The sequence below is a fragment of the Chiloscyllium plagiosum genome, chromosome 38 (genome assembly GCF_004010195.1).
Source record: "Chiloscyllium plagiosum isolate BGI_BamShark_2017 chromosome 38, ASM401019v2, whole genome shotgun sequence".
Classification (NCBI taxonomy): Eukaryota; Metazoa; Chordata; class Chondrichthyes; order Orectolobiformes; family Hemiscylliidae; genus Chiloscyllium; species Chiloscyllium plagiosum.
Genome location: NC_057747.1, coordinates 1,693,460 through 1,705,936, shown reverse-complemented (window position 1 = coordinate 1,705,936; position 12,477 = coordinate 1,693,460). Strand labels below are relative to the sequence as shown.

Genomic DNA, 12,477 nt, shown 5'->3' with positions numbered 1-12,477 from the left:
CCGGGTCTCTGGCGCTGTGAGGCAGCAGTGCTAACCACTGTGCCACCGTGCCGCCCACGGTTGACTTGCAAACGTTTCGTCCCTTGTCTCGGTAACATCTTCAGTGCTTTCGGGCCTCCTGTGAAGTGCTGTTGGACTGTCTCTTCTGGAATTTATTTGTATCCATTCCTGCTGCTTCCGTTTGTCGGTTCCAGTAATTCGTTGTACTGGCCAGTAAATTGGGTCTAGGTCTATGTGTTTGATTGATGAGTGCCATGCTTCTAAAATTCTCTGGCTGTACTCTGTTTAGCTTGTTCTATTATTGTTGTGATGTCCCATTCGAATTTATGGTCCTTGTCACCTGTTTGTATAGCTACTAGGGACAGCTGGTCATGGTGTTTAGTCACTAGTTGGTGTTCGTGGATGCAGATGGCTAGTTCTATGCCAGTTTGTCTTATGTGGTGTCGTGTACAGTCTTTGCATGGAATCTTGTAAATTAGATTAGTCTTGTACATGATGGGTATAGGGTCTTTTGTTTTGGTGAGCTGTTGTCTGAGCATGGCTGTTGGTTTATGTGCTGTCATGAATCCGAGTAGTTGAAGTCTAGCTGTTAGTTCTGAGACATTTTTGATATCAGGTAGTGTGGCGAGTGTGTTGGGTCGTGGCAGGTCCTTGTCGCGTTGTTTGTCTGCTCATACCTGCAGATGAAGTTGTGGGAGTATCCACAACCCACATACCCACAATCACTGTAACCAGCACTCGAGCTGCAAATCTTTATGCAAACTTTGAGTTCTAACATAGACATCAGATCTCATATATCACATCGAGCATAAGCAAGGAAATCTGCTTGCCACCTACCTCTTCTTTCTTAGTTAATAACTGAGCACTCTTGCATGTGAACACTGGCTAGAAGTAGTACTGAGAATAGCAAGAGCAAGAATGTTGGGATGCTTCAATGCAGATCATCAAGGGTAGTTTAGTAGCACTTTGTGACCATGCTGGCCAGGTCCTAAATTTGGCATATCTACCAAATTGAGCCTTGTTTCAGGTTGGTGAGAAAACTGACGTGTGGGGAAAACCCACTTAGTTTTGCCTTTAACAGTTTACCTATAGCAGAAGCATCTTGTCTATCACAGTACCAGTGAGAGTGACCACCAATCAATAGTTATGAAGATGTAGTCTCATCTTTGGCAAACTGCTCAGCTACATCACATGAACAAAATTAGAGGTAAATCCAAATCAACCCATGTCCCAAAATCTGATGCTAATCTTGGAAAGAGAGCTTAATGAAATGGGTCAATGGGCTAAAAAATGGCATTGGAGTTCAAACTAGATAAATGCGAGGTATTGCATTTTAGTACAACAAACGAGTAAGGATTATACAACTAAGGGTACAGTGTTGGGTAGTGTTGTAGAACAGAGGAACCTAAGGGTTCAGGTACATAATTCGTTGAAGTTTGCATCACATATAAGCAGGGTAGTTAAAAAGATGTTTGGCACGCTTGCTCAGTCCCTTGAGTGTCGGAATTGGGAAGTTATGTTGAGGTGGTACAAGATATTGGTGAGGCCTCTTCTGGAATACTGTATCCAGTTATAGGAAGGATATTGTTCAGCTGGAGAGGATTCAGAAGAGAGTTACCAGGATGTTGCCAGATATAGAAGGCCTGAGTTATAATGGAAGGCTGGAGAAGCTGGGATTTTTTTCCACTGGAGTGTAGGAGGTTGGGATGCAACCTTACAGCCATTTATAAAATAATGAGGGATATGGATAGAGTTGGTGGCAGTTATATTTCCACGAGGATGGGGGTATTTCAAGACTAGGGAACACAATTTTAAGGTGAGGTGAGAAAGATTTAAAAACATAAAGGTAATTTCTTTTAACACTGAGTGGTTCATGTAAGGAGTGAACTTCCTGAGGAAGTGGTGGATTTGGGTGAGGATGTGAATATGGAAGGTTTGGAGGGATACAGGTCAGGAGCTGGCAGATAGGACTTATTTAATTTGGGATTGTTCCCATACTACATGACTGAGTGCTTGACTCCAGACCTTAAAGCCTGCCTACCAGCTACAGAGTCTGGTGGAATATCTCCATTTAGATGGGTATATGTCACTCCAAAAGCAGCATTCAAATGCCATCTGGGACAACGCATTCTACCTGATTATAACCTCATCCATCACATTCAGTGCACTGATTACCATCTATAAGATGCATGAGACAGACTCGGCAAGATGGCAGCGATTCTGTAGAACAACTATTGACAGTTCTGCCTAACGGCCAAGGCATACTGGTGTTTTTTGCCATCCCTAGCCAACTTATGTGGTGGAATTATTAGTTTAAAACGTTACAGAACACATATTTGTTAATATTTGGGAATGGGAAGGATGCCAAAGAGAAAAGGAGCGAGCAAACAGCAGCAGGGAGGACACTCCCCTGAGTACCCACCACACCAGAGACTGCAGCAACCCCCGGGGACCTGATAGACTCAGGAATTGGCTGCGGCGATGGAGAGACATACCTTGAAAGTTGGGGCTGCGATTGAGGAGATACATGGGGAGATTCGTGCCCAGGTCCAACCTATTGCATCCATGCTGCAGAAGCATGAGCAGGAGGTCCAGGGCCTCGGGGAGAGGCTGGAGGAGGTTGAGGGTCGAACTAAGGCCTCGGAAACTACGATGGAGTCATCATCCAGTCAGATCCAGGTTTTGGAGCGAGAGGTGCAGGCCTTGCGAGCCCATATCGATGACCTTGAAAAACGAGGTCGGAGGATAAATCTCCGAATTGCCGAGCTCCCTGAAGATGAGCAGCCAGTCAGCTTCTTTGGAAGCTGGCTGCTGAAGATTTGGGCTTTCATAAGCTGCAGATTGAAAGGGCTTATCAGGTTACACTGCACAGGTCAGGCCCAGTGCAGCGCCCCACTTGGTCCTAGTGCACTTCCACTCATATAAGGACAAGCAAAAAGTCATAGAAGCTTCCAGATCCCTCGGGAAAAGATCCGCAGGCACTGCTGTACAAGGGGTCAAAAATCATGTTTTTCCAGGATTTCTCAGCAACTGTAATTTGAAAGGGGAAGTCCTTCGATGAAGTTAAAAAGAGGCTGAGGAACCTGGGCATCCAGTACTCCATGAGATACCCTGCAGTGCTTCGTTTCTGCCACGAGGACTCAGTTTATACATTGACTCAGCGGATAAAGCTAAAACCTTTGTGGACGCTTTAAAATAGATGGATTGGCTTGAAGAATATGATTAATGCTTGTTTTTTCTATCTTTCCCCATGTTTTCTTTTTTTTTAATAACTGGATTTTCTGATGGGAAATTTTGTGGATGTCCTTTCTTGTCTTTCCCCCTTTTGTTTGTTCTGTTTCTCTTTTAGTCACAAGTAGGGGTGACATGAAGCCAGGGATGGGTGGAGTGCTCATCCTGACTTTGTCTTTTTTCTGTTGATTTAAGGATCGTCGTCTTGTTTTTTTTTCTGGCCTAAGGCTAGTGCACAGTCTGGGTTTGAAGGAGCTGTGAAGGAGGGGATTGGTAGGGTGAGTGCCCCCTATGGGCAGGGGGAAGAGTCTTCCATTCAAGGTTTTATAGTTTTTTTTGGGTAGTAATAGTTGTTTATAGTTATGATAGAGTAGTTTTTGTATATATAGTTCTTCGACTCTGAGTCTTTATTTACTTATGCTCTGCGCTTTGTAAGCCGGGTTCTCCCTCTGAGGTGTTCAAGAGTCTCTGAAAGGGGATATGGCTAGTGTCTTATTAGTGCACCTGCAACATTAAGGGAAGTCATTCACCTGTTAAAAAGAAAAAAGTGCTTTCTAGCCTTGAGGGAAAGGGTTGAAATTGCTTTGTTGCAGGAAACCCATCTTGATGGGGAACAGCTGAAGTTACAACAGAAGGGTTATAACAGAGTATTCTTTTCATCCTTTATTACGAAAAGTAGGGGAGTGGCGATACTTATCCAGAAAAATCTTCCGTTCACATTAGAGCAGATGAAAGATGAGCAGGGACGGTTTGTGATACTTAAAGCCTTGATATATGGGGAGGAATATGGAATTTTAAATGTCTACGTCCTCCGGCTCATCCCTTCAAATTTTTGATTAGTGCTTTCTCTAAGTTGAGTGCTTTTAGGGGGGATTATAGGGGGATTTTAATTGTCTTTTGGATCTGACAGTGGACAGGATGCCTTGCGGGTTCCCAACTATTTCTTCGCAGGCCAAGCAGGTGGTTGGCTTATGCGAGGAGTTGGGGCTGGTGGATATTTGGAGATGACTTCACACTACTGTCAGGGACTTCACCTTTTTTTCAAACCCACATAAATGTCACATGAGGATTGACCTCTTTCTGGCTCCCTCAACCCTTCTGGATTTGATTATGGGTTGTAAAATTAGGAATTAAGCTGTCTCTGATCACTTGGCAGTATATTTGGAGGTTAAGGCCAAGAGTGAAGGGCTAGGTCCAAACGCCAGTGCCGCAAACCCTTTTCTCCTTAAGGATTCCAAATTTGTGGAATAAGTTTTGAAGGAGTTTCAGGAATTCTTGACTATCAACTCAGGCACGGCAAGTAGTCCGTCTAGGCTATGGGAGATTGCTGAGACCTTTGCTAGGGGATTAGCTATTTCCTATTCGGCTAGCCGGAAACGACAGAAGGGGAAACAGCAGCATCTACTTGAGACGCGGTTGAAAGCTGCTGAGGCGGCACATTTTACGCGGCCTTCGGTGACTAAGCTACAACGGATCACAGCCCTCTGGGCTGCCTTGAATTCAATACTGACACAAAATACAAAGAAAGAATTTGCTTTTGCTAGACAAAGGCTTTTCGAATATGGGGATAGGCCAGGGAAATATTTAGCGTATCTGACTAGGAAAAAGCATGCTCCCCAATCCATTACTGCAATCAAAGACAGCGCCGGGGTCCATACATATGATGCTAAAAAGATTAATGAGGCTTTTCAGAGCTTTTAGTCTGAATTGTATCGGTCTGAAGGTTGCAAGGACAAGAGAGCTAAAATGGTGACTTTTTTAAGAACTTGGACCTCCAGGGGAACAGGCCTCTCTCCTTCATGCCCCTTTGGCAGTTCAGGAAATACAGGAGGCAGCTGGGCAACTTCAGAGTGGGAAAGCGCCTGGCCCTAATGGTCTTCTGGGTGAGTTTTATAAAGAGTTTATAGGGATTCTGTCAGGGCTGATGTTGGAGATGTACAATCACTCCTATATGCGTGAGTGCCTCCCACCATCTTTGAGAGAAGCTAATATTTCCTTAATTCTTAAGAAGGGGAAGGTTCCTGAGGATTGTGCCTCATACAGGCCCATCTTTCTACTATATTCAGATTTCAAGATTCTGTCCAAGATCCTGGTGCTGAGATTGGAAAGTGTGTTGCCCCATATTATTAAAGAGGACCAGACAGGCTTTATAAGGGGCTGTAGGTCCTCTAATAATATTAGAAGGTTGCTGAATATGGTCCAAGTTTGTCAGCAATGATCGATTCAGGGGTTGGTGATTCCCTTAGATGCAGGGAAAGCATTTGACCGGGTGGAATGGCCATATCTTTTTTATGTCTTAGAACAGTTTGGGGTGGGTGGAGGTTTTATGTTGCCGCCCTCTGGTCATCACCAGCTAGGTGAAGTGTGGGAATTTTAGGATTGGGGTAGTCTACAAGGCTGCCCCCTCTCACCTTTGTTGTTTGTGTTGGTGATAGAGCTGCTGGCAGAGGCCATTCATCAGAACATCCACATAACCGCTCTGGCAGTGGGATCGAGGGCACACAAGATTACACTGTATGCGGATGATGTCCTTCTGTTTTTATCGAACCCGATGACCTCCATCCCCCATTTGATACAATGTATCAATTCATTTGGTGCTATTTCAGGATATAAGATTAACTTTGCAAAATGGGAGTCTATGCCTTTGGGGAACCTTCAGGATGTGCCAGAAGTTGAAGGTGGCCCTGAGTTCCCTTTTAAGTGGTCACGGGCAGGGTTCTGATACCTAGGCATTTTTATTACCCCCAAGTTTGATCTGTTGTTTCAGGCTAACTTTGCCCACTTGCTCGACAATATTCGGCGAGATCTCCAGAGATGGGAGGCTCTTCCAGTTTCATGGCTGGGCTGTATATCTCTCATTAAGATGAATTTTCTTCCTCGTTTGCTTTATCCCATGCGTATGCTCTCTATAATGTTTCCAGGTCAACGCTGCGGAAGCTTATGGGGTGGTTTGGTTCCTTTGTCTGGCATCGTGGGTGGCCCCTCATCAAACTTACTAAATTGCAGTTGCCTCATGGAGGGGGAGGAGTTGATTTCCCAGACATCAGGAGGTATCAGTTGAGTTCCCTGATGTCCTTTGTCTGCGATTGGGTAGGTAACAATCCAAACTCAATATGGCTGGATATCGAGGCCTTCCAGGCAAAGTGCCCTCTTATTAACCTGTTATTCATGGGTAAGATGAGGACAGTTATGGACCACTGCCGGAACCCCATTGTCATTAGTTTGGTCAAGGCATGGAGGGCAATGCGTCAGAATGAGGGTTGTTTATCCAAGACTTCACCACTTACACCTATAGTTGGCATGCCAGGGTTCCGACCAGGGATGATGGACTCAGGGTTCAAACTATGGGCAGCAAGAGGAGTTTCTAGTTTGGGAGACTTGTTTGAGGGGGAGGTAATGATGTCTTTTGAGCAACTGAGCCGCAAATACGGGTTTGCAGAGATCTTTTCCGATTTTTTCAGGTTAGGAAATTCATCCAGAAGAAGAGAGGTTGTTGCTATGTTCCACAAGCATCCTTTCGGTTAGTACCCTCTATCGCCTGCTGGGTGGCAGGGCCTGGCAGGATATTAACCGGTTATGTGAGGTCTGTGAGCAAGAGCTAGGAGTGGAGATCTCTTCTGAAACATGGGAGAATACTCGAAAGATCTCAATCTGTAATAGGACATGCGCTACGCAGTTAAAAGTTCTGCACAGGGCTCATCTGGCACCAAACCATCTGGCGAAGTTTAAAAAAGGGGGCATCTTCAGTCTGCCCCAAATGTAAATAAGTGTAGGTACTCTTACCCATTGCTTCTGGACATGCCACAGGCTCAGTGTTTATTGGAGCGCTGTGGCGGGAGAGATAGGGAGGGTATTAAGAACTGAAGTCAAAGTAGACCCGATATCTCTCCTCTTGGGTCTATCAAATTTACTATCTTCAGATGGGCATGGGAAGAAACTATTTAATATTTTTGTATGCTGTGCATGGAAGAATATTCTGATGAATCAGGTGTCTGAGAACCCGCTGGGTTTGCTGGGCTGGCAGAAATTAATTATGGAGCACATTCCCTTGGACATTTTTTACAAACATGGTGCACCACACAACAGGCTATTTTTATAAGACATGGCAGCCCTACTTGAGTTATTTGGATATAGATTTGTCAGTTATCTTAACTAGGGCATTTGTTTAACCAGGATGGTTAGATTTGTCAAGCCCTGGGCCCTGGAGGGGATCTCCTGAGTTAATACAGGTATATATACAATGCTCCCATTCCTTTGTTTGGGAGCTTTGCGCCGAGCATAGCGGTTTTGTATTTTGTGGATTTTTTTGCTTTGGTGTTGCTTTGCACAGTGTTGGGGTTTGTTTGGTATCATAGGGTAGGTTAAGTAGACAGTAGTTGTATTGTAACTTGTTTTTTTTTATTATACTGATATTTGTTATTGTATTTTCAATAATTTTATATGTTTGTAAAGTTAAAAAATTTGCTAATAAATATATTTACAAAAAAAATGCATGAGACAAATTGTCAATTTTTTTCACAATACACTTGGAGCCCACAAACTGTACTGCCCAAAAGGCCATGCACAGCAGGTGCAGAGAAATATTAGCCATGTTTCCCTCTGGTCCACATACATTTGAACAAGAAAGTACGTTACTGTGCTTCATAATGTTGCTGGGTCAAATTTTTAGAACTCACTCCACAACAGCATTTTAGGTGTACCATATGGACTGCAGTAGTTCACTGTCTTCTCAAGAACTTTTAAAGAACCTGGTAATAAATGCCTGCATCCCAAGAACATTTTTTTATCTTTCAGAATGATTTTGCATTGTGTTGTCAGCATAGAGCTGCTTGAGGCCTTCAGCCATAGTACATGCCAGCCAATGCTTGCCGAATAGATATTGAACTTTGATGTCTAATAGTTAATGACAAAAAAAACGCAGATGTTGAAATCCAAGGTAGGCAGGGGGAACAACACAGCAAGCCAGGCAGCATTAGCAGGTGCAGAAGTTTCTGATTTAACCTTTCTTCAGGACTGGAGGTAGATATAGGGGGAGCTGCAGATAAAGGGGATGGCAGGGGCAGGTGATGAAATGGGGATAGATGCAGACAGGCAGAGGGAAGATGAATCTGGTATGTGTCTGGGAGGAGTGGTAGGGAGGGGGAGGAGCTGGGGAGGGAATTGGGGGATGGGAGGGGAGGTTATTTGAAATTGGAGAACTCAGTGTTGAGCCCTCCGGGCTGTAGGCTGCCCAGGTGGAAGATGAGGTGGTGTCTAACTTTACTGCACCACCTGCACCTGGAAGGACTGTTTGGGGCACTGAATGGAGGTGAGGGGGATGGTACACAGTTAGGTGAGACAGGTTCACCTGCCTCTCTTCCAACCTAGTTTCCTGTACCAGGTGCTCCCATTGTAGTCTTCTCTACATTGGGGAGACCAAATGTAAACTTAGGGAACGGTTTGCTGAGCATCTCAGACGAACCCACAGGGGTTGACTGGACTTCCCAGTCACCGCCCATTGTAATTCCACTTTTCACTCCCTTTCTGACATGACCATCCTTGGCCTCCTCCATTGCCACAATGAACGAAATTGCGAATTGGATGAACAACACCTCATCTGCCGCCTGGGCAGGCACAACCCGGAAGCCTCAACATTGAGTTCTCCAATTTCAGATAACCTCCCTTCCCATCTCCTGACTCCCTTCACAGACCCTGTCCCTCCCTTTCTCTCCTTCCATCCACCTACTGGATTCCTTCCTCTCACTGACCAAACAGGTCACCTATCCCTGTCTCTTCTTCCCTGCCCCCAACCCCTACACCCATCTCCAGTTTTGAAGAAGGGTTACACTCAAAATGTTGACTTCTCCACCATTTGGTGCTGCCTGGCTCAGTGTTTAGATTAGATTAGAATACTTAGATTAGAAAACAGGCCCTTCGGCCCAACAAGTCCACACCGACCCGCCGAAGTGCACCCACCCAGACCCATTCCCCTACAATTACCCCTGTACCTAATACTACGGGCAATTTAGCATGGCCAATTCACCTAACCTGCACGTTTTGGACTGTGGAGGAAACCGGAGACACGGGGAGAATGTGCAAACTCCACAGTCAGCCGCCTGAGGTGGGAATTGAACCCGGGTCTCTTGTGTTCTTCCACGTGTTCTTCCAGCTTTCTGCCTGTCTTAGAGTTAATGGCTGCCAAACCCATCTCCAGATGTGCAGTTGCACATCATGCCAACATAACACTAAATTCTAAACTGGTTGTAAGATCTGGGGAAATGTAGCAATGATTATAATCCATCTGTAAATCTGTTTTGCACTTCTAGTGAAGGTTAAATAGCTAGATGTGCGTAATGTTAAAATGATAACTCTGGTTGTTTTTGATTGGCTAACTTGCACTTGGCATTTTCTTTGGAGTGAATGAGGATATCATACAGTTGCTGTTTATTGTATGTTTTATTTTGTCCTTTTCTTACTTCAGCTGAGAATCTAGTGCCTGGGAGATGCTACTGTGGTTTTTTTTTGGATTAGTATAAAATTCAAATACTCTTAAGCACTTACTTAAATTGCAGCATTTATGGTATCCCAGTTTCGCACTTCGAATTATTACTATCTTGAAGATCAAAATGTTCTTATTGTGGCTGGTCAAATCCTATTTACTGCTGCAGTATTTAGATGTAATCTATATCAAAGAAAAGGCTTTATGGTTTACATCAAAAAGGCCATTTAAGCTGTAGTACTGTAGGAGGGACAAACACAAACAAGTCATACTGTAAGTCTTTACAAAGTAATCTTGAAAATGGCTCACACCGCTCTCCAGTTTTGATATTGGATCTTTAATGTTTCTCATAATACTTTTACTTTTGCCCAGCTTATTGAGATAGAGATCTAATCCATTGTGAAATTATATTTTATAGGACAGAGACCTGGGAGATGAGTATGGCTGGAAACAAGTTCATGGTGATGTATTCAGACCATCTAGCCATCCGCTAATATTTTCATCACTGATAGGATCTGGTTGCCAGATATTCTTTGTGTCCTTCATTGTTATTGTTGTGGCAATGGTTGAAGACCTATACACAGAGTAAGTATGTATCTCATTTGTTGTTTTAATTATTAGTATTTTTGAAAGTGTGTAGCGTTTCCTCCGATATGAAAAATGTGGCAGCTCGGAGGGGATAAGTTCATTTTTTAAGATGCTGAGTGGCTTTATCGCTTTCTTCTTCTGGCTGAGTAGGTGATTATATTGTCTTGTGTGATATATTACCTCTCCGGTAAGGACTTCTAAGCAATGAACTTTCCCAGGCTACTGTTTTAGGACCCATTCTAAGTTGGTGTGGGAAAATGAGCTTTTGCTCCTCACTGACCCATCGTACAAACAAATTGTAAGCAAAAGTTGGCCATTTAGCTCTGTGAGCCGCCTCCACCAGGATCATGGCTGGTCTGTTTTTGTTTTGAGTTCCACGTTCTTACCTATTCTCAATAACTTTTGATTGCCTGCCTGACGAGAATCTATCTAGAGCTACCTTAAAAAATTAAATGATCTCAGTGATACTGTCTTCTGTGATAGAGTTCCAAAGTTCGACAACATTAGGGAAAAAAAATCTCTTCATCTCTGTCCTAAAGGGGCAAACCCTAATTTTTAAAATGTCTCTTAGTTCTGCACTCACAAGATGCAACATTCTTTCCATGTCTACTTTATCAAGACCCTTCAGGGTTTTGTATACTTCAATGTGAAATCACCGTTTACTCTTCTAAACTCCAGTGAAAAAGTGACAATCTATTCGACCTTACTTCGTAAGGCAGCTGCTCATTTGGAGTATCAATTGCATAAATGACATTACCTCTGAACTGCCTCAAATGCACATACATCTTCCTTCACAGCATATTTGAGATGTAGACTCACCAGTGCCATGCAAGACTGAAATATAACGTCCTTAATTTTATGTTCAATTTCATCCCCCACTCAGAGAATGTACATACATTTGAGCACAACAGTAACAAACCCAATGTGCAAAGATGAGCAGACTGAAAATTTAAATAACCATAGCCTGAAGAAATTTTGTATAGTTTTCTGCATGCCCCTTGATTCAGTTTTAAGCTGCTATGTTCTTTTGTGTTAGCAGAAATCTGATACTTTCACCCATTTGTCTTTGAATTGAAATGACCTATGCACCTCACTTTCTGTGCAAGTAGTATTACTGCCAAAAGCAACCTTCTTCAGTGGGCATTAAATGACTTAACCTTCATTGAATCCTCCACTGTTGACATCTCTGGATTTGCCATTAACCAGAAACTAAACTGGACTAACAATATAAATACTGTGGCTACGAGAGAAGGTGAAAAACTGGAAACTGCGTCAAATACTTCACCACCTGACTTCCTAAATGCTACCTACCTTACACAAGTAGGGAGTCTGATTCTCCACTTGCATGGATGACCACAACTCCAGCAACACTCAAGCTTAATTGTTCATCACAAAGCAGTTCACTTGATTGGCACTGATCCCTCATCTTTGTTTACTACTTCCATTTTTGACACAGCAGTGTGTGCCATTTATAAATTACACTGCTACAACTCACCAAGCTTCCTTCAACAGCACCTTCCAAACCAATTATTTGGGTCAAAGTCATGTGGGAATGCCATCAGCGCTTGAAAACTTTCCACTGAGCCTCATTTGGGCATTTTTCACTACCTTTATTTCCGATTCAAAGTATTGGGGTTCTCTCACAGTACTAAAGGTCTGCCTACGCAAGATGGGCTGCAGCATTTCAAAAAGGAAATTCACAACTATCACTTTCCCTGGGGCAATTAAGGATGGACCACTAGCAATGTATGACTTTTTTTATATAAAACTTCAGATTAAATAAAAGGATTTAGGGCTGATGTGAGGAAGTTCTTTACTTCAGAAAAGGTTTTCAAGGATGTTGCCAGGGTTGGATAATTTGAGCTATAGGGAAAGGCTGAATAGGCTGGGACTGTTTCCCTGGAGCGTCAAAAGCTGAGGGGTGACCTCACAGAGGCTTATAAAATCATGAGCGGAATGGATAGGATGAATAGATAGTTATTTCCCTGGGGTGGGGGAGTCCAGAACTAGAGGGCACAGTTTAGGGTGAGAGGGGAAAGATATGAAAGAGAGCTAAGGGGCAATGTTTTCACACAGAGGGTAGTGTGTGTATGGAATTAACTGCCAGAGGAAGTGGTGGAGGCTGGTACAATTGCAATATTTAAAAAGTATCTGGATGGGTATATGAATAGGAAGGGTTT

The 12,477-nt window shown here is 43.5% G+C and overlaps 1 protein-coding gene across 1 annotated transcript in view; it reads left to right on the top strand.

Annotated features, from left to right (window-relative positions):
• Nucleotides 1–12,477, top strand: part of tm9sf3 (transmembrane 9 superfamily member 3) — a 153,997-nt gene that overhangs the window by 65,844 nt on the left and 75,676 nt on the right. Inside the window, exon 7 of the mRNA XM_043678647.1 lies at nucleotides 10,128–10,294. Within this exon, the coding sequence (XP_043534582.1) occupies nucleotides 10,128–10,294 (167 nt within the window). The remainder of the gene's footprint in view (nucleotides 1–10,127; nucleotides 10,295–12,477) is intronic.